The 22,723-nt window shown below is 41.8% G+C and overlaps 1 protein-coding gene and 1 long non-coding RNA gene across 3 annotated transcripts; one reads left to right on the top strand and one right to left on the bottom strand.

The window, feature by feature from the left end:
* The first annotated feature begins 10,141 nt into the window (after nt 1–10,141).
* LOC147214396 (ETS homologous factor) lies at nt 10,142–11,895 on the top strand. Its single transcript, XM_086141714.1, has 4 exons — nt 10,142–10,798; nt 10,882–11,000; nt 11,191–11,347; nt 11,545–11,895. Exons 1-4 carry the CDS (start codon nt 10,591–10,593, stop codon nt 11,862–11,864), a joined length of 804 nt encoding a protein of 267 aa, XP_085997840.1. The 5' UTR covers nt 10,142–10,590; the 3' UTR covers nt 11,865–11,895.
* Nucleotides 11,896–12,170: 275 nt separating this feature from the next.
* On the bottom strand, nt 12,171–20,996 carry LOC147214395 (uncharacterized). 2 transcript variants are annotated; one of them, XR_015104372.1, is made up of 4 exons: nt 20,751–20,766; nt 20,397–20,482; nt 20,030–20,226; nt 12,171–14,127 (listed from the first exon to the last, which is right to left on the bottom strand). It is a non-coding gene; the product is annotated as an uncharacterized LOC147214395 (long non-coding RNA). The 2 variants fall into 2 exon arrangements; XR_015104373.1 differs by lacking the exon at nt 20,397–20,482 and having other exon boundaries at nt 20,751–20,996.
* Nucleotides 20,997–22,723: the final 1,727 nt, after the last annotated feature.

Raw genomic sequence — 22,723 nt, 5'->3', positions numbered from 1 at the left:
AGGCCATCCTTAGGTATACTCAGCGGAAACAGGAGAGACGTCATGGGTTGCTGGTGGCGGCAGGTGTGTTCTATGGCTTTTCATGGGAAACCACCTGAAAACCAACAAAAGGTCTCTGCCGCCCTCCCGCCCCAGCCCATCCCCCACTGTTACCCCTCCATCTCTCCCCCATCACTCTCTTCCTCTCTGCATCTCACAGTACAAAGGACAGGAATGAATGAAACAAAGGTAGAGTCAAGGGGATGAGGTAAGTGGATGAGGATGCAAAGAGGGGGCTGGGTGAATGAAACCAAGCTGATAGAGAGGTGGAGGTATTTTCATGTGTGTTTGAATGGGACAAAAGTCAGCCTCTAGAGATGTAGTCGTGAAGATTAGTTGAGCACTCCATCACTGGCCTGAAGCTTTGAACCAGTCAGCTCAACCTTTTCTATAATATGAGCTTTCATGATTTTGGATTTCAGTGCTATACTTCACTAGAGTTATTCATTATATATATTTGTTTTGTAACAAAGTGCCTTTCATTCAGATGACTGTCTCATGGCTCGCGATAAATTATTATGATCCGTTCCAGTTTGTTTCATCAATTTGCAGTTTATTTTGAGCCCTCTTGTGTAAGTACATACAATATTTGATATTCATGCTCCTATCTGGGGTACAACACAATCACCTTGTGATTGTCATTCAGTTACCAGCTCTAACAAAAAGAGGCATGAAAATATAGATATGAAAAGCATGACAACACAATATATACAGATACAAGACAACATCTCAATAAGTTATTCTATATATATATATATTATTTTGTTTGTTTTGTCAGTCTCAATGTCAATCTCAATGAACAGGCAAACAAAGGGGGAAGACTTTTTTACCCCACACAAGCTGAAGTTGAAGCTCTCTACATGAACAAATATTGGTAACAATTCTCGGTTTGATCCAGTGCAGTTATAAAACTAAATAAACCAAATAATTCCCCCCAATCATATAATTACTGCATTAAACGGATGCACTTAGAACTAAATAAACTAAATATCAAAAGGGGGTAATTTATTGATGCTATTGTGTGACACTGTATTAGTTTAATATGGGTGTTTTGAAATAAAGTGACAGGTGTTTGTATTCCCACTAGGAATTGGTTATTTATTCAGTAATAAATCTCATTTTGAGTCTAACTCTCATGGAACATGTATGTCAACAGTATTGGAAAGTGAAGGTGAATATCTAACTGAACAGTGGGGTACAGAAATTATTTATCTTTATAACAGGATAATTGATCAGAGGCCTGACTTCTTAGTTGTTAGGATATTAGACATTTGATTTTGCGCCCCCCGGTAATTAATAATGTTACCTGTTTCTCCATGTCAGGTTAAAATTGACATTGAATATGCGTATGATAACTTTAATGTGCCAAGTTCTCATCCAAGAAAAGTAGATTCGCATGCACTACACTTGTGCTCTGTCCTTCACATGAGGATGTCACTGTGTTGCACAAGAAGCTTTTGTAGTTTTATGACTGTTCTACATGTTTTCTTTGTTGTCAAGTTGTGTTTAAGAAACATTAATATGTAGAAAAAGACCGACTGAGCAGGGCAGGTCTACACCTGTACACCACCAACGTGTAAGTGCTTCTCTGTTCTATTCTGAGCAACGCCATGGGCAATGCAATATGTGCACGCGCGTGTGCATGCATGAGTGTGTTTGACTGAATGTTACACTTGTTGATATGCTCCATAAACACCATATTTAAAAAGTGCAAAAATCATGCCTCTTCACATGTGGAAAAGTTCTTACATGAAGCAACTGATCTTTATGCATGTGCGTTCATGTGCGTTTGTGCATGAATGCGTGTGATTGATGTGTGTGTGTGTGTCGTCTTTGTTGCCGTGCCCACTTCGACATGATACTATCAGACATGTCAGTGTGGAGGGAGACTGACGGGGAATGTTAACAATGACGGAAGGTGCTGGACTGTCTCCATAGAGTCTCATCCATGCAGAACCTAGATAGGACTTGCAGAAGACGCAACACAATAGTGAAAGTAGAAGAGAGGTGTCTGTATGAAACAGTGTCCTCGTAGCATTCCAGTCAGCCGAGAAGAGTCTGGCACTTTCCGATTTTTTACAGCTGCAAAAAAAGTGTCTGAGCAGGAAGGAACTTGTGATCACCATAGCCTTTATTTTTAAGTCATACCATTCTTCCTCATCCTGGATTTCTGATGCTCAAAGCTGTGCTTTAAATTAAACTGATGAAATGGTGCCATCATCAGGCAGAAAACAGAAAAGCACTGTCTTTATCGTAGTACTCAACCTCGGCCTTCATTCGAAACCCAACGCTTATTACAAAAAGGGAGTCAGGATTTAAATGCGACGTAGCTTTTGCCACACAGTTGTACAAGTTATCATTCATGTTGGCTTCAGTCTCTGAGCTGCGAACAGAGTTTTGATTCATAGTCAACAAAACCATCCACTGACTTTACAGAAACAATGATAAATGAAAAATACCACAGCATCTAGATGTGAGAAACTTCAAGGGAATTATTTTAATCAATATTAAGTTTGGTATTTGGTACTTTTTTTTGGTAAAGTCCCTCAGTTAGACAGAGCTGATCGATAGGATCCAGTATCACCTTGTGTAATGATCACCATTCCTGTTCGACTTTGTCAACAGAATTGGCATTGGAAACCATGTTTGGCAAACATTCAAGTGTTGGCAACTTAGCGTGTTTCAAGGGATTGGCAATTATAACAGAGCAAATTTCTTAATTCTGGCAAAATAATTTATTTAGCTTTCAATCTTACAGAGTCCCAGCCAGGGGTTCTGTACAATGCAGTGATGAGAATAAGAGATAAAAGCAGAATGCAGCTGATACTTACAAAAACTAGTTTGTACCTTCATTTTCAGCAAACAGTACACAAACCAATTAAACCTGTCCCAATGAATTTGTACCCAATGAATTTGAAAGGCCAGAAACCAGAGGAACTGGTCTTTTTGAGCCCCACGTCACAATGCCCCCTAGTAATTTATTCCACTGGCTATTTTAACAAAGCAGAAGTGATATCATATAATCATTTCAGGAAAATACATTGTCTTTGGAGAAAAGAGGAAGCCCTTGCTCTGAAATGATATTGCAACTTCTCAGACTTCACTGGACACTCCTAAAGTTGCAGGAATCGCAGCAAAAAATAAAACAATCATAGCATAGTGAAGTTCCTGAGGCTTCACCGCAAACATAATAAAACTCGTGGGTTCATTGTTCTGTTGTGTCACCTTCACAATATATCCTCGCCTCTTTGTTGCCTAAACTAGCCCAAAGGGGAAACTGGGTATATTTAAGGTTGACGTCCCAGACATACAAATTTGTCAGCGACCAGGAAAGGTGTTGGAAAAATTGTTATTACTGGGTGAGAGCTCAGAGAGCTGTCTTTACATAATACATGTTTTTATTATTGTACTGCACCAGCTTCTTGTCCGTTCCCCAACCACCATGTTTTGGACTAAATAAAGTCAAAGAGTATAAAATTTGTTGCAAAGTCCTAAACAGATCTGCCACATGGATATGTTTCGGTTAATTTAGTGTCACCTTTTAATTTGCTATAGGGGTTGTTACCGTGGCAGTAGGCATCCTCCATATATGATATATTATTGCCACTTTCATCCAAGCTTTCCCCATTTTGCATTGAGGGTTTCCAAGACTTTTCCATCTTGTAACCTGTATATGTTTACAAGGCGGTTGTTCGATTGTGCCTCCTCCTTTCTGCATACCAAAGCATCCTTGGGTAACCCCAATGGTCTGGTTAACACCTCGCCTGGTCAATTGCTGATCCCCAAAAGAATACAAGCTGGATGCAGGTTTCATACAGCTTGTAATTGCAGTTTCTCTCCATGAGTATGGTTGGATCCTTGCATGTGTTCTTCCAATTCAAAGAATTCTATTTTTGCTTGAGACAGATATACCGCTGTCACCTTTTGTAAGGTATATATTCAGTGTCAAAGAGAAAAACTAACCAGCTCAAATGTAGTCCCCTGTTGCTTTTATCAAGCCAGTCTTCAAAACAGGTGTGGATTTGAAAACTTTGCGTCTTGCTGGAGGATAAACAAAAATTCATGATTTGGATGAGTTTAGTGCATTTTTGATCTCCTGTTTGTGACAGGAACCGCTTTCGACGCCAGTCATCCAAAATCCTCGGTTACTTTATTGTATTCATTCGAGAGTGAATGGGAAATCTCATGGAGATGTTTGATTTAATATTTGTAGCTCAAATATGGTTTCTGTCTCTCGCCCTGGCTGTCTTTGTCTAGTCTTATCTCTCTGTGAAAACAGATGATTTATGTATAATCTTTGCTCTCTAGTTTATGTGTTATTCCGATAAGGTGAGTCGGTTTGTGTGCACGTCTGGTTTTATGGGGGTTTATTGAGACTACAGATTGTTGGACAGCCTACTGAAGGACACAAACAGTCTTTCATGGGAATGCAAAGTCCCACCAGTTCCCAATCCCATTCCTTATCTTTAACATTCCCATATGAATGATGTATGTTATTCTCCTGTACATAGATCACTGGATCACAGCTCTGGTAAATGCTAATCACATGTCAATTTGTACGTGCGGTGATTTTGTTCATATTAAGTGAATTAAAAATAGATGGGCCAAGAAGGAGAAGATGAAGTGGTCTCTATGTCAACGGAAGGGTATGTGACTCTCCTGTTGGGAGTGGCTCTGGCTGATTCCACAAACAACAGACATGTTGGGTGGTGAAGGTGGTAATATGAAGAGGTCAACCTCAAGTTTTGCATGTATGCCAATGTCGCTCATATCTATTGTGTGCACAAGCCATCATTACGACTGAGTCAACTGCCTTCTCACCTGCCAGGTTGTTCATTTGACTCCCCTCAACCTCGATTAGGACTCTGCTTTGAGTGTAACATCGGACGAGATCATGTTTTTAATGGTTCCTTCGGTCAAATCATTCAAATAACTTACAATCAGTCCCAGAAAAGTACAGTTTATTCTTAGTATGCAGGTACCTTGCAACATGACATGTCTATTGATTTTTAATACATGAATGTATTGTATTGAATATATTGTAGCTGTTGCTGTTCCTCCAAAATATAATTATGGGTTTAACACTTAATAATTCACACACCCAAGCCCATTCACACAGCACACACACCTTTTTTGTTTTGGCGTTTGGGAAATTCCCAGTTGCCTGCATGCATACAGGTGATTTGCGTAACTAATCTAGTGGTCCGCTACAACTGTTATCCAGACACCTGGACACACACTGACACATGTAAATACACATGCCTAACTGCTTGCCCACTTATCAAAAGTAAAATGCGGCCATATTAATAAGTCCATTTGAAAACCTCTGTATTGTACAAAAAGATGCTCGTGTGTGTGCGTGTGTGTGTTTGTCTTACTCACCTGCCATTTTGTGACCGTTACACAGCAAAAGTGTCTGACACTGGACGGCTGATCAAATCTTTTGCTCTCTCTTATGCAAACACACATGGACAATGTGATGCTCAGCATTCTCCGACCCGTGCAGATGTTGTTGAAATTACAAACAAAATGTCACATCTGTTCAAGCCATGATTTGTGTGTGAAATCATATCCTCCCAAAATTGTCAGCACAACCGCCAGAAAGTGAAGTCCAAAATGGGATCATGTGGTTGTAGCTCAGATATAACAACAATTACTTCTGAGTCGGTTGGGTGTAAAGCCCACATGTGATTTGGACGGCAGGGGTCAAATGTCTCAATGGTTTTATCACCTTGCTTGTATCCTCCAGGTGCAAACTAAGTTACAGGGATTCCAACTGTCACCCATTTCACATCAGCATTGAGGGTTTTTCCAAACATGTTTATCCAGTCTTTTTTTTTTTCTTCTGAAACAAAACTGGATAAAAAGGGTTTTTACACCCTCTTAAGAGGTATTTAAGCAGCGTAAAGTTTGTATTCAACTCTCTTACTAAAAACTCCACAATGAATACTTCCAGTATTTACTTCAAATATGTAATTTTGCCATTGTTACAACAATGGTACATTTGGGTTCTACCACCAAGTTCAAATGGTTATGTGTGCCCTCACTCTTTGTGTGTAACTGTGAAAGAAACAATGTTCATAGAATTTGAGGACAGAAAAATGATTCAGAACGTCACTGACCTTACCCAAGAGATGTTAAGTAGAATAATGGAATGGGCCGGAGCTGATGTGGGAGGTGGAGAGGTACCATCTGGATGTTGCATCAAACTCCCAGAAAGGCATTGGGCAGGTGTGGGGATTCTGACAATGCCTGACTTTGTCACACTGTGTGAAGATGTTCCTCAAGGAGCGCAAAAGTTTTCTTTGTATTTGAAATGGGACGAGAGAGCATTTCTGAAGACTTATTTGATGGGTTGTTTGTATTTAGAGTACCAGAGTTGTATGTCCAATATTGAGGAACCTTTGCTGGAGGACTGCAGTCTTCCACTGGAGCATTATTGACAAATGTAGGGGTTTGTGATTGGGAGAAACAGTATGCCTAATTGAAACCCAATTTGTGTTTTGTTTTGTTTTGTTTTGTATAATGGTTGTTAGATTGTCTCTCTGCTCTTTGCAGATTATTGTTATCCTGTTGAAGTATATGGGTCACATGTTTTTCTCAGGACTGTGCGCGATAACATCACATCACAGCTGGATGCATAAATAAGTGTGTGCACATTTTATAGTTGGGAAATTAGAGCCCGGAAATCCCGAACAACATTTTGTGGAATATTGTCTTTGTTCAAATCTACTAGTGGAGTTGCGGCTGATACGCATTAATGTATTGGCCCGCTGTGACCATTGTGTGTTATCTGATAAGCCAACAACATTGGGGCCATCGGTGATACTTTAGTGTGATGAATTTCCCCACTAAAAACAGAGAACTTGTAAAGTTATTGATGTCATTCCTGTAAGCAGATGGGTTTTTAAATCATATAAAATTGATAGCCAAGGAATAAACTGTGGGGTGTAAATACCAGCTGCCTCCCCTGTTACATATGCTTGTACATTATAAGTCCAAGGATTTGTCAGACTTCTGGCACTTCGTCAAGATTTATCATCTCCTTGCTTCGCTAGCCAAACAACAAATATCTGTGTTAAAGGAAAAGGAAACAATTTCGGCTGTCCGGTGTTAATCGTAAGTCTCTGGTTTAAGACCTATGGGCTATTGTGATGTTGCATTTCTGAGGAAATTGACAAGTTTATTCCAGCAAACCCCATGCAGATATAACCAAAGTGACATGATCTGCCAGAGACCATCATCAATTTTTATTATCCCTGGCAGAGCTATGCACACTCCTATGAAGAAAGATGTCTGAATACAAGAATTGTGCGTAAACAACAAAGTTAAATTCAGACCATTTCAAAGTTTGCCTTGAGGTTTTATGACAGCTTCGCTCCAATTCCTTTATTGAATCACTATGTTTACTCTTAAGGGTGAGTGGCGGGGTATTGGGTTGATTTTCAGATTTTGTGTACGTCACATTTTAATCTGAAAATACAGATATGTGCAGTTTACTACAAATAAGTTGGTTTCAGAGCTCGTTCATTCATTCATTCATTTCTTCATTATCTGTAACACTTATCCTGCACTCAGGGTCGTGGCGTGCCGGAGCCTGTCACCATCAGAGGGCAAAATATTGGCGCGTACAACCATTTACTCTCTCATTCACGTGCCTGGGAAATGTATTGTCTCCAGTGAAGGTATTGCATGTTTTTGGACTGTGGGAGGAAACTGGAGAACCCAGAGGAAACCAAGGCAAACACGGGGAGAACATGGAGACTCCACACAGTGAGGTCCCCTGTAAGAATTGAACCACAAACTTTCTTGCTATGAGGGTAAGGGTTAGGACTGTGTTGCCCTATGGTACATTCAGGTTGTCCTTAAAAATCTATGTTTATGCATTTTCTCTCATGTGTTAATATATTCTATACTCTCTACTACTCCATTATAATGAATTCAAATATTTGTCTCATAGCCATATCAACTGGGGAGATCCCTCTACACGCCTCCTGCAAAAATATACAACTGGAATCTACATTCAAATGAATTACAAAAAAAGGGAACCTCAGTTAAAAGGAACAGTCCAAACTCTCTGCATCATACTTTGCTACTGACGGTGACATCAAGGCTTCCTGACTTGTAGTAACAACAACAATTGTAGCTTTTTTTTTTTTTTTTTTTGCTTCCCCACAATGATTTGAACAAAGGGACAGTTGGAAAAACAGTGTTTATGCACCAGTCAATAATTTGTATAAGTAACTGGATAAAGGGGTAAAGTTAGATATTTAAAATGTGAAATGTGCAGAAACTACAATGCAAAAGGTATTTAGGGAGAATTGTCGTTTGTGTGAAAAGATAGGGAACTCCTGATAACTCCAGATGTTCCCTCAGATCCTTTCCCCAGTGGCTCCATGCAGAATGTAGTTTTGGTCATTCAAGACCACTGTCTCATTTTTATGGATTCCAAATGTAATTCAATGGGTGATTTGAAAATAAAAAAGCTCTACTGACTAACTTTCAATGCCCAGTTTCAGTTACTGCTGATGACCCTCCTGTTTTTTAGGGATGAAACATCAATCTTCTGGATGAAAATCTTGAAATCTGTTTGATTGTTACAGCAACAAAAGCAGCAGCAGCAGCAGTAGCATGCTACCACCATAGAACTTGAGTTTTTTTTTGTTTTTTTTTTTTCCACGCTGCAGTCTTCCTACTGCTGGAGGTGAAATCCTGATTAGACTCCATCATCTGCCTAAAAAAGGGAGGTGATCCCGAGGTCCGTGAACTGCACCGTTATTTCCCCCCGAGAGTTCAGACAGACCTCCCTCAGGTCCAAGACGGTACTTTCCGAGTCCACAAGACACATCTAGACAGGATGTGTAAACCCTCATGACCACGGGTAACAAAGACCTCCTGATATCATGCAGTGGGAAACAGAAAGACCAGTGTTCCGGTGTCTGAATAAAATACAGGTTGTTCCTTCTGAATTCAAACTTTTTAAAAAAGTAATGGAACCATTTACACTCTATCACAGAATGGCTGAGCCTTATGATGACCCTGATATTATATTTTAAGTTTATATTTTATTGTATTTAACCCCACTGTGCCAGGTTGGAGATACTGTGTGTGTGTGTACATCAAATACTCCCCTATTAGTCCCAAATTTTGCGGCCTACGTCAGCCGTACCTTCCTGAGTCAGTATTTCTGCAGCAAAGACTGATATGGACTACATAATGAAATTTCTTGATTCAGTCACACAAAATCAGATCAGCATGATCTTTATGATACATGTAAAGAAAAACAAACAAGAGCGAGAGATTACAGTAACATGTCGTAATCCAAACGTTGATATTGATATTATTTCGGGAAAAATGCATAATATTGAACAACAAAAGTTAGCACGACTTCCAAACCACCCCCTCTTTATCAAGATGTTTGGCCAGCAGGGATTGGCCAGAGTGGAGTGGTAGGAGGGTGTGTGGGATGTTTGCAAGGACTATAAAGTGGTGACCCCCCCCCTCCCCCCCGCCAGGTGAGCATCATACAGGTGAGTGTCCTTTCTGCTCCCTGAGGATATCACTTCACTGCTCCAGACACTGGGACACACCTCCAGCTTTATAAAAAAGGTACTGCTATGCTCACTGCTACCACTCATTCACCATTTTTTTTTCTGGTATATAACTGTGTACAGTCCTCACACAGAAACTACTGTGTGTGTGCGTGCATGTGTGTGTGTGTGTGTGTTGCATCTGATGTCTTTCACCTCCCTCTTCAAGCTGTAAAAGCAGTAGCTATGATTCTGGAATAATAAAAGTCTTCTCTATTTCCAGATCTTTTTTTAGAATGCTGACAGAAATGGAAACAGTAAGTGGGAGATTTTATTTTATATCTGTTAATTAATCATTTGTTAGCATTGTGTTTCTTTGATGGAACTGATGAATAAGAATCACTACCACTGTAATTCATCACAGCTGCACCAAGTCTTTTTGTTCTGAGCTGACAGATGTATTTCCCTTAATAGAATTGTGCTTGAAAAAATATGTTCTGTGCTATAACATACTGTCTGGAAGCAAAGAGTAAAGGACACACAAAACCATACCTGAGTGTTAACTGGCTGGAGTAGACAGACATTTACACTTGCATAAATTTGACAGTCAAACTACTATTACTCATGGTCACATTGTGTTTTACCTGGCTCACTTCCAAGAGATATACAATACACTGTGCAGTAATGATCCCAGTTTATTAATCCTCATGTAAGTTTATGGGCACCTCCATGTGAGTGGTAGTCTTTGCTCAATCTAAACAAGAATTAAGTCTTCTTAATTGAGAAAAATACATGTTCGATTTATACTATTACAACTATATATATGTATAACTATATATGTTTGTAAGCATTTGTTGCGTCAAATGTGGAAAAAATGACAGTGTGAGAAAATAACATGCATAACAAGCCATTATTTTTTCAACACTCACAAAACAAAATGCTACTTTATTCAGCTTCCCCTCAATAAAGTCCTCTGCTAAATCCACCTTTTGTGAGTTCTGACTGAACTTGTTTTCTTCAGATGGCTTATGTGACCGGGGTCAGGTTGAGTGGAGGTCGAGGTCCCTGGAACGGAGTCGCTCCCTCTGCCTGTCCTGAGGTGGATCTTGAGGTAATTGAGGAGTACTTACAAGAGCATTCGCTGGAGGTCCAGCCTGCACATACACCTGCCTCACCTCTCACTAATGTGACCCAGCTCACGCACTCCCTCCAAGGAACTAGGATGATAGGTAAGCGGAATGATGCGGATATTTGTTTTTGTTTCGATGCGTTTCTATACCTCTAATTTGATTTTTTTTTGGGTGCCTCATAGAGAACAGTTGGTCGGGTCAGCATGCATATGAGTGGTACTGTGGCTCACACACTACAGACAAAGATTGTGAGCAGCAAGCTCCACCCCCTGGATGGTCGGGTTCCCGTGATGACCGATGGGTAAGTTGATGGGAAAATTACTGGTAAAGTAGAGCTTGATCCCTTCAATAGTTTATCCTGCGAAACATTCATTAAATTCACGTTTGTCTGCATCTTGCTGCTGAGCTTTGGTTATGCTTAAGATTTTCAATCCCCTCACGCTAATCAACTGAACAACAGTAAATGTGAATTATCTCTCGCTTTGTGGCAGGATCACATTTCGTATTCGTACGAGGCCCCGACGTGTGTCGACTCGGACTCTCAGTCCAGTTGCTCGCAGTACCAGGAATACAACGACACGCCGTCTCCGGCCTCTGACAGGGGAGACAGAAAGAACGTAGAATCCCCGCCACACACTGCATTCTCAGGTACGCACAAACATTCCTGCACGGACAACTTTTGCAACACAGTTCGGAGCAGCCTCAAAACATTGACAAATCCCAGTGTCACAAACTTGTATGTGATTTATATTGTGTCTAGCAGTGTGTTAAGATGCATCCTTCCACACGTATTCACATTTATGAGTCATTCTTACCAGATAATTGTATTCACATCCTTTCTTTAGCAGGAAAGAGGAAGGAACGTTTGTTCCAGTTCCTTTTTGAGATGCTGCAGATACCCTCAATGAGAAGTTGCATCTGGTGGGTTCATTCCTCCTCTGGCATATTCCAATTTTCCTCCCAAAACAAGGAGCATCTGGCACAGATGTGGGGCAGACGAAAGGGAAATCGTAAACCTATGACCTACCAGAAAATGGCCCGGGCGCTGAGGAATTACTCCCGCACCGGCGAGATACATAAAGTTAAGAGGAAACTCACATACCGCTTTGATGAGAAGACACTGAGAAGCCTGCAGGGAGACTGCAGTTCTATTAAGGAACCATAAGGAACAATGTGTATATGAAATAACCTTGGAATTATGGATAATCAGTCTTTTAAAGAATACTAAGTATTCAAAAAGCCAAAAGATAATACACTGCAGCTCGGAGCTCAAGATGTAACAAGACACTATTAAACTCCATGTAAATCTAATAGATTGTAAAGTAATCTACTTTATAAGTAGAACCTTGCATAATACTCTGGGAAAAAAAAAAAAGATAGTGTGATTTCTTTTTCTGTGATTCTGTACTACATTTATTCAGCATAGGTCATTTTGTCAACATATTACAAATGAGTTCATGTAACTGTCCGTACTAAATTATTTTCCAAAGATGAAATAAATGTTTTTTTAGCTTTTTAAAAATGCAAGAGCCATCTGTATATCAGTCCATCTATGTATTTATCTCTCTGTGTCATTCTGTCCATCTGTTTATTTTTTAAGTTGACCAACACTTATTAGATCATTAATCAACATTAAAACCATCCATAGAGAAAGTTCAGTTTGCAAGGCTTAATATGAATTATTAAATGATAGTTTTATCACTGATGACGACAAAATACACCCATTAAGCATTAAATGGTCAAAAAAAAAAAAAAGTTTGCCTATATAATGAATAGAGGCACGTCATTTACAAGGGTTTACATGGGCCTACAATAAATGAGGAATTAATCTCACCTTTCCATAACCCTACAGTCCATAATTGTACAGAAATGTTTTTCTCACTTGAGTGGAACGGGGTGGCTTAAACACAGAAGGTGCTGATTGTTGTGACCTGTTTTCTGGGCAATCTGTCAATATATGCAGTGTCTGCCTGTATTTGGGATACCCTTTGTGGGTCTGGATTCTCCAGAGTTTTCTCAACAGCGATGCCCTTCCCTGTAGGTGTGGCTGCGATGTCTTGGCCGTTATATGTGACAGATCGGAAATCTGAGCCCTGACATTTGCTCGCTTCTCAGCTGTGCTGAGCTTCTCTTGCCAGCTTTTCCTGTTTACGGCTTCCTCCAGGGACACTGGGGTTGAAATATGCACTCCGGTGCCTCATATGTGCTTTCTATTGTTTGTTTGGGTTTTCAATAATGGATATTTTTCCTTTTCCTGTTATATAACAATTCAGAATTTGTGTATCATGCAAATTGACCCTTTCCAACCTCTCTCAGATACATAATATTTAAATTAAACTTATAGGATCCCTCACATCAATTCTTCTCTCACGTCGCTCCTGCAGTACCACAGATCCAACAGGCCGACAGTCAAGGGTCGGTTTGCTGGTGAGTCAAAGAAACATTGTTTTCCTAAAGCAGTTTTGGTGTTGTCATTCTGCAGAGGTTGTGTGTCAGGTGAAAGTCCATTTCATAGTAATGGAATAAAGATTACAGGGATATTTTTGCACGTTAACAGAACGTGTAAACGTGTAACTATTTAAAATGGCCTGTTGGTGAAACAAACAAGTAGGCTGATAAAAATCAGGCACAAAATTGGCCTTTGAATCTCCAATCCTGGTGTTTGGTTTCAACTTGTCCGGTCCGCCTGATCTCTACCTGTCATTAAATCAAATAAGCAATCTCTGAACCCTCCACTAGAGTGCAGTCTATACTAATCAATTTACAGCGCAGTTGTACTCAAACCACAGCCTCCAGAATCGAATTAGTCCAAAAAACATTTTCAGAGCTCCCACATATCAACCACTCATTTGACGCATATGACTTTATTGAAATGTACATTTTTAGACTTATTCACGTGACATTTTTTAAATTAACTTATCACTCCAATGCATCCGTACCTGTTTTTAATACCACATTTAGGGATAAATGAAATAGAAGCCTCGCAGTGTTGTCAATATTCCTCAGAGCCATTTGGACTCCTCAAGGAAGGCAATAGACTGTATAGTTATCACCTGAGCAGGGTGCAGTCCCACCCACCAAACTATACAACCTACTACCTCACCCTGACAAAGCCCGAATCAAACGGCGTGCACGACCACCTGTTGGGAAGCCTAAGCCTACCCTGTCGGCTCAGAGAAAAGAGAACTCGGTTGTCACAAAAATGTGGCGTCGGTTGCTGCGAGTGCACGTTTTGAGAGGACGGCGTCGGCGGGAGACAGTCGCGTTGAGCGGCAGACTCGGCTGTCTCCTTAGGAAAGACAGTAGATTGTATAGTTATCTCAAAGAGAGGTTACACAACCCCACAACTATTCAATCTACTACCTCAGCCCCAAGGACAGCATCCATCTTGCTTCGTCACCAGAGAATCACAACAGTAACCCCCTGTCCTGCAATGGTAAAAAGAAGAGACGAGATAAACAATTATCTTAAGTATTCTTGTTAAACACATGCATGAACATCAATTCTGAAATGGATATTACACACATGAAAGTTTGACCACTTCAGTCACCGCAGGGACTTGTTTGACTTTTTATTCTCGGTATCGCTGTTATTGTAGTCAGTTCCGGGTAATGCTTGAAAGTCTTATAGCTGACAGTTGCTTGTGGTTCATGAAGACAAGTCCTCTTACTTCAAGATTTTTAGACATGATAATCACTCCTTGAGCATTCTGAAATGTCCGGACATTGGCGCATCCCAATTAATTAACGCTGCTTTTTCGGCAGGGTGCTGAGTCGCTTCGAGATATCGGTTCCAATGGCATAAATCAAAGGAAAACAATTTGATGAACACGCATCGAAAAGTGAGAGCGCTAACGTGTGAAAGCCCAACAAACAACTCACTGGCTTCCTGAGACTCTGGCATGTGATCGAAAGAGAAAAAAAAAAAAAAAAAAAAAAAAAAGCCGCTGCCTCTGTGCCAGGAATTCATTTCCGTTTTTGCCAAAAACTGAGCTAATTCCAGTGGGCTATCCCTGAGTAGGCTGGCTGCTGCCTGTGAGATGGAGGTACACACACAGATGCCTGCAAACATGGCTACCGCCAGCTGCCTCTGATTGAATACAAGGCTGGGATCCTGTCCCCCAAAACAAAACAAGGAAACACAAAATGGCGTCTTGTACATCGGCCATTTTAGGTTTGCTCAATAAACTGTACGGTCTACCCTTCAGATGGTTCGTCGGGTCTCGCGTATCTTGATAAAAACGGGTTCAATCAATACCGGTAGGGATCCAATGTTATGTAAACCACCGAGGACCCAGAGAACACACTAGCTCCAACACCCTGTTGGAGAGAAACACTGACTTAGACAGCTGGAGTTTTTGGAAAAGCTGAAAATACAGCACGCATAGACATCCCTGCGATTGTGTATCGAAGCATTGTGGTCTCGCCAAAAATCAATTAATGACAGTGAAGCCAGCAGAAAGTGTTTTAGTGCCCCAAAGTTTTATTTCGGTCACTCAGAAAGCTCTTGTTTATCCTTTCAACTCTAATGGGCCCTTCGGGCGAATACGACTGGCAGCGACTGAAGGGTTAATGAGTGCCAGACTAAATGCCAGACCCAGGCCCCTGATAGACAGAGGAGGGGTTAGGAGCTACGCTACTTGCATTAATTAGCATAAAGCCCCGACCCCAGAGACTTGGTCCAGACCAGCTCATAGTTAACATGCAGTAGACCCTGCTAGTCTGATTAGAAGACCAGACAGACAAAGGGGGGCAGGGGTGTGTTGGCACCATGCCGACCTCTGCCACCATGCCAGTGACAGTTCCACAAGATGTGTTTAGTCGCCAGGAAAAGTCCCCTGGCTGATGCTGTATTTAGAAGACATTGGAACAGACCGATATTGATATGACACCACGTACTGGAGGGGATACGAGTACATGTAATGACGATTTAATAGGACATCTGAGCATAACCAGGAAGGAAAACAGATGGAGTTCTTTTGCGACAAAAATATAACTAACAATGTAGAATCACATATAACAAGTGCTATTTTGATACCGATTTCTAAATAATACTTGATATGCCAATTTACATTTACTATAAAATCCCAGTCTATGAGCACCTCCAGGTTCTTTTGGGACCTCATCTGAATCATCCGAACTCTGTCGGGTGCCATTGGTAATTGTGGACTTAGTCTGTGGCAGGCAAAGTGGCGTGCAAGTCTCAGCTGCGACAACTCGTTTTATCGGTCAACAGCACCAAAATAAATGTGCTTCAGGCCGACCGGGCAGCAAAGAGGACTTTGACGATAATAACCTCCTCTCATCCGACCATTGAAAAGTCTGTCCGTGCATCTGCCGCACCAGAATCATGGCTATGTGGCAGTAAATCCGGATCGGCATTATTCTGTGTGAGTCAAGAAACATGGACCTTGTCCTCATTTATCCTTCCGATAACACTATTTTGTGGTGTCCAACTCCGTTGTTCTGGAGGCAATTTCCTGCTCTCGTATGTTAATCTTATTTAGGGGGAGACAGTAATGTGTTCACTGGGTTTTCCAGAAGCAGCTTCGCTTCGAAGCAAATGTCCTTTTTCCCCCCTAAAAGTTTCAGAGAGATTATTTACCCCACAAATTTTACACTCATGAAGAGTGAATCGTTAAGCATATGAAGCAATGCATCTATATATATATATATATATATATATATATATATTTTATTTTTTTTTATAAAAATGGCTCCATTACATCAAAATGATTGCATGAAAAAAATCTATCACTTAAAGGCGCAGGTCAAACTTTCAACTTCTAACACCAACTACATTTAAACAACCACTAAGCTGAGAATCTGCAGTGGTATCAGAAGTAATGTAGACAAAAGTTGTTATAAACACAATCTTTCAGAAATCAAAAAATCGTGCTAGAAAAATCAAGATGAAAAGTATCCTAGAAACAATAGGCCTCTGCTTCCTGTCCTCCACTGTGAAAGGAAGCCGGATTTGTCAGATTAATTCCATAGACAATGCAAACGACGTAAACACACAAATTAATTAGCAAATCCCTAAACGCATACAGAACGCCTGGTTGCCAACCAAACTCCTTACGGTCGGAGCTGATTTCTGCAGGAAGTCGAGGCAGGGGAAACACCTATTAGACTGCCTGGTCCTTTGGTCCGCGAGATTTGATGAATGCTTGGCACAAACACACACACAATGGGGGGCACCAGACGATTGGTAAAGGCATAGTCTGTGTGTGTGATTAAGTGTGTGTGTGTCTCCTCTCTCTTTCTCTCTCTCTCTCTGAGTTTTGTGCCAAAAACGGGCAGTGTCTGTATGCCAGGCAGAATTTCAATAAGGGAGGAAGGAGGTGGTGATGTCGGGCAAAGAGGAGGAGGGGTGTCAGAGCCGGAGTTGGCAGAGGAAGTATGCCACACAATAAATGGCCGAATGAAGAATTCCCACACTTGAAATGATCCAAATTGATGCACCCTTTTTGACTTACTATTGTCTCTGTCAAAATGCAGAGTCTAGACATCTTGTAGATTAGAGAACAGGTGCTTATTCTCTGAAGCGTGCCTCTATGTCTTTTTTTGAATTTTATATTTCATGGTTCCTCTCGCCCATGGAAGGTTTGATTTTTATATCATAAGAGCCTCCTTTTTGCCTGCTTGGTGTTGCGCCCATTCACATGTTCTGTATATGCTCATTAACCCGGTGCGAACACAAGGCTTCTGCTCGCATAAGCGCAAAAAAAAAAAAAAAAAAAAAAAAAAAAAAGCATAAACTCAATCACCACACGCTGACAGATACTGCACAGTTGCTTGACTTGTACACTTGAGAAAAAAAAAAAACCCAAAAGCTTAAACTCTGATTCTGGTTTGCTAAATTGTAATTTAATCGGGGAAAAAACTCCAACGTTTTGTAAATATGCTTCCCGTGTTTTGTAATTAACTCCTCTTCTTTGCCAGTCAAAGGATTGCACAAGCAAATGTCAGACTGACTGGTAAGACAGCTAGGTAAACATCATGGGCATCATGTTTGATGAAATGTTAGTATGACCTAGATTATGTAGGAGTATAAAAGACCCATTGTGTTGACTCTCACACCGTCCCAATTACTTTGCATGTCGAAGTTTAAGTTCGCACAAGTACAATAATAAGTCTTTGAGAGAGGTGGCGGAGCATAGGCTCTCCATTCCAATTGTTTATACTGACACAAGATACTCTTAAGTGAGCCTGTGAGGTAAATTTCTCATTCTTCTTTATTTAATTATATTTATGGATTTAAAACTAGACACATAAATAGATTTAGGTGTGTATCTTCTGTATATGCAGATACACTGCAGTAATAGTGATGTAAGAAATACTCTATAAAAGACCTCTATTTAAAAAAAACATATACATATATTTATACATTTACCTCACACAATTTTATCCTCCTCTTCATCCTCTCTATATCCTTGTCAGTACTGGTGACACGAGTAGTTACCATGGTTTCAAATGTTTCTGATAGCACAGATGCCTGGACTTGCATGTTGCTGCACACCCACATGTTGTAGCATTCTGATGAGACAGAAAGCCGACCACACACACACACACACACACACACACAAACAAATTCACACAATAATTCGCTTTCAAGTGCGCACGTGTGTCTGCGTGAATGGACTACAAGTCTGCATACAAGCGTGCAAAGTGCTTTATGTTAGGATGAAACAGCTGCTGCTTCCTGCATGAGAAGAGGAACTTCCTGTTGCCTTGCTGCAAACCACGGCCGGTCAGCCAAGATATCAACCAATCAGCTGAATGCAGGAAATTAGCCTGACTGCCTCTAGAAAAAACTCAGAGGCATTATGAAGAAACACGATAAGTTCATCTGAGGATACGCGAGGGGCGGGGAAAGAACTCTCCCACTCCTACGTCTCTTTCTGTCTGTAAACCAGTGTTCTCTCTCTGTTTCTCCTGTTATTTTCACCTTTTCCTTTCATATTCTCTGACACGTTCATATACATAACAAGAGGGGCGCCTTTAGAAATTCACCTTTAAATGAACGTGTTTGTGTTTTGCCCTAGCGGAGAAAACTGAAGTGGCCGAGGCTGACGCAGTAGTATTGAGAATAGTTTGCTCACGAATTGTGAGGGGAGAGGGTCTGCCCATATTCTCTATTTCTTAAACACGTGGCACCAAGGCGCCATTTTAACACCAAACCCTATGTCCACCAAGAGACAATAAGTTACTAAAAATAAGGCGTTCGTTTATTTCCAGATACATCAAATCGTTTTAATCGCTGTCGGATATTCCCGAGGAGTCTATTCGGAGGTGTTTTTTGTTCTGATCGTACGGAGAGGGCGTTTTTTTCATTCGTTCGCCCGTGTCGGGGCCATTCGTATGAATTAATATGTATCTGATTGAAGGGAAATAAGAAAGAATACGGCAAGTGACACTTTGGATGTGTGTGTTTTAGCACGCTGGGGAAATATTACTGGAAAAAATGTGAAAGAGAGAAAAGAATTTTACAGCAATTATCGCGGAACAACCTGTCCGTCTCATGTCGTATGTTTGATGTGACTGGGTTTGATTTCTCAATGAATTGCCAAACTGCCACCAGAGTGAAAAGTAGGAGAAACAGAAGCCTTTGGCCCGAGACAAACATCGTTGCCACCTCTTAACAAACTGCCACACCTCAATCTGACGCATAAACAAACGTGTTCCCTGTAAAAAAAAAAAAAACTGTCACATAGTTTTCACAAAGGACAAAAAGTGCATACACACAGTGACAGGAATGAGAAACGACGTCAATACTATTACCCTTATATTACTTATCGCAACGGCCCTGCTTGATAAGAGACGTGCCAAGTGTCTCAGTCGTGTCATGGGTGCAACCCTTCAACACTGGTGAGCGCTTTAACTTACATTGACCTGAACACGACAAAAGCTATACGGCTTGGTCAGCTGAAGTCCAAAGTTAACCTGAGAAGACTGGACCTTCCTCTTGCGTACAAAACGACACCTGTTCATTACAGAAAGCCACAGAAAGGCTGTTTACCGCCCTGTAGGAGCCGGTTGCCCAGAGCACGGTCAGAGCGAATGAGGAGGGCACGAAGAGAGAGAAGGGAAGGAAGAGACAGAGGATGACCAGAGGACGGTCAAGAAGTCCTCCCGAGCTCCAGGAAAGTTTCTCCAGTTATGTCCATCGAACCAAAATGGCGGAGTGCGGCGTGGCAACGACAGACACGTTTACAGGAGGAAGACCATGATGAAGGACGGAAAGCAGGGCGAAAGGAAATAGAGGAAAAAGATTATAGGGCACTGAAATAGATGGGAAGCAGTGTTTCAGGATAAAAAGGAAAAATACCTGGAGCCTGTACGTGAGCGGCGGGCTGGGCCGGAGGACTGGAGGAGAAGAGGGCCGTGATGGCGGGAAGAAGGGAAAAAAGAGGAGTAGAGCACACCCTCTGAGAGCTACACCGCCTTCCCACAATCCCCTCCTACTGGCGTGAGTGCGTCTGTTCGTACACAGGGTGACAGAGGGACGTCTGCTCACACACACCCCTATAACACACATACAAAACGCACACGAGCCGGAGTATCAAACATGGTGTGCACAACAAAAAGAGGAAAGCTTCGAGACAGGCTCACAATAGACTCGCGTTGCAGTTTTGTATGAGCGAGACAAAGACAATGATATGACGGACAGCGGAGAGTTCGAAACGCAAACACACACTTTATCAATTCGCCAGCCTTTGGATCGCCCTCTGCTCTGCCCTGTGCTGTGTTTGCCTCAGTCTGCCTGCCCACTTTGGCACTGCTGCCAAGAGGGAAGGGGTTGGGGGGGGTTGGGGGGGTGTAGAGACACAGAAAGAGGAAGGGAGGGACATGCCGTAGCGAGAGAGGGAGAACAGAAAGAGGTGGAGTCGGAGAAAAAGAGTTGAGAAAGAGAGTGAGGCAGAAGGACGAGAAACAGACAGAGAGGACACGTAAATTGTTGTGAGCCGATACAGTGACACCAAACAGCAGCTGGGAGCACTCAGAGAAGTTGTATGTTAATCATTCAACATCCAAAACACACTGCTCACCTTGTACTGTACTTAAACTGTCCCGCAGCAGTAGACAGATGGTGGAGGAGATGAGCAGATCCCGACACTTCTGCCATATTGTGCACTCTTGCCATATTTTTGTAATCAACTGCTCCGAGGAGCCCCGGCGGGCTGTTAGCTTGGAACTGACGGCCGCGAGCGGTCAAGATCGCTCGCCCGGAAGAGACATCTTGTGAGACTTAGAGTCTTTTTTCGACATCTTTATTCTGCCTCCTTTTCCCCGTGTCTCACTCCATCCTTCCCTCAATTCGCCCTCTCCATCCATCGGGGGGAGGTGTGGGGGGGATAATGTCAGCCCTCGTCAGTGGGAGGGGTTTTGAAGGAGTTCAGCTAAATGAATCAATGAACGAAGAGGGCGGATATTTCGCTGAACGCAACTTTTTTCAGCCGTTGGCATCTTTCCTGGATCTCCTTTTGCTTTCTCTCACCGGCAAGACGGACGAACATCGAGGCGGATCCGCGAAAAAGTTCCCTCTCGGTGACCTCAGTCACTAACAGCAAACGCATAAATCCATCTAGTCATAAATGGCCGTCCGACTGTAGTCCGACTGCAGACCAATCGGAGGCGTTTTAAGCACGTAACCGAACACGAGCCGACCAATCTGAGCTCACGCTGGAAATGACATTGAATTTGAAAATAACTGACAATAGAAACAATTTTTTTTTCATCCGAAATGCATTCGAACGTTCGCTCGGGCCAATTTCAGACGAGATTAAATCTCATCGAGTCCGTAAGAAAGACAGTTGATGTTTCATTTGAGGTTCTGTAATACCCGTGTAATTAAGTCCTCAAAGCTAAACTACACACACACACACACACACACAAACTTGGAGGGTTCTCCCAGTCCTCAGGCACTCACCGCTGAGACAAAACAGACCACAATAGTCCAGTTTCTCTGCTTAAACTCCACACGATTCTTTTTGTGGAGATAGCACACACACACACACACATACACAGAGTTTCGTACTGTACCCAGGCACACAGACACAGATACTCAAACATACAAACACTCTCATAGACACAGACGCAAACACACACACACACACACACAAATACACACGTGGTACGAACAATCCGGTTCTTCCATGGAGGCTCAGATTCAGCCAGCAGCTTGGACAGCCCCTCAACCTGACGTCACGTCTCCTTTGTTGTTTATGAATTTATTTCTCTCCTCAGCTGAACTCTCTGAACCCAAAGTCCCCCTCTCCTCCCCTCCCATTCTGTCCTCCAGCCCTACACTTACCCCCTGCCAATGAAGGCGGGCAAATACAGTATGGCTTTAAAGAGGAATAAGAAAAGACTCGAGACAGAGACACACAGACAAGGGAGAGACGGGGAGAGGCAGAGAAAAGGAGCTCAGATGTCTCTCTCACTTTTTCTTTTCGTCCTTTTCTTTTTCAATCGCTCCCCGCGTCTCTTCCTGCTTGTAAAAGTTTCAGCTGCATGGCGGACCGGCCTCTTTTGGCAACCCTCCAACTCTTGACTCTCCTGTCCCTTTGCAATAGAGAGAAAGAGGGGAGGACAAATATAGTCACTGCTAGACTGTAGTGTACAGTTGTCAAGGCAGTTGCACCCTTAATGTAATGACCATTTCTATGTCATACATACAAAGATAGCGGCCTATGATGGGCGGTTAACGTTATCGTTTCGGCATATTTACAGCTTAAATGAGAGGTGGCATGTCTCGATCTAATTTGGTATGAAAAAAAAACAAATGTGAAAATCCTTCAACTTTCATGCAGAATATCAAAAGGCTTTGCAGGGGTCTTAATATCAGGCTTGCCTTAACTGACTGTGACAGCTGAATCAGATAACACTGTTTAGGTGATCACGCCCAGTTCAGGCAGGGAAATATCGCCTTGTTATTTCTCATAAAATCAATCGCCAAAGCAGCTCTGTTTCTCGCATTAAAAAATACATTGATATGGACACGTTGGTTTCAAAATGAAAA

Source organism: Fistularia commersonii, chromosome 34, assembly GCF_037954325.1.
Source record: "Fistularia commersonii isolate RoL2024-O1a breed Wild chromosome 34, RoL_Fcom_v1.0, whole genome shotgun sequence".
Lineage (NCBI taxonomy): Eukaryota > Metazoa > Chordata > Actinopteri > Syngnathiformes > Fistulariidae > Fistularia > Fistularia commersonii.
The sequence above is the reverse complement of the archived record's forward strand: the minus strand, read 5'-3'. Positions and strand labels throughout refer to the sequence as shown.

Bases quoted from the DNA above. Each gene is read 5' to 3' on its own strand.
- LOC147214396 (XM_086141714.1), top strand. From the start codon at position 10,591: ATGGCTTATGTGACCGGGGTCAGGTTGAGTGGAGGTCGAGGTCCCTGG. The intron at 11,001-11,190 runs GTAAGTTGATGG...GCTTTGTGGCAG, and splicing joins GTTCCCGTGATGACCGATGG to GATCACATTTCGTATTCGTA. The intron at 11,348-11,544 runs GTACGCACAAAC...TCCTTTCTTTAG, and splicing joins GCCACACACTGCATTCTCAG to CAGGAAAGAGGAAGGAACGT.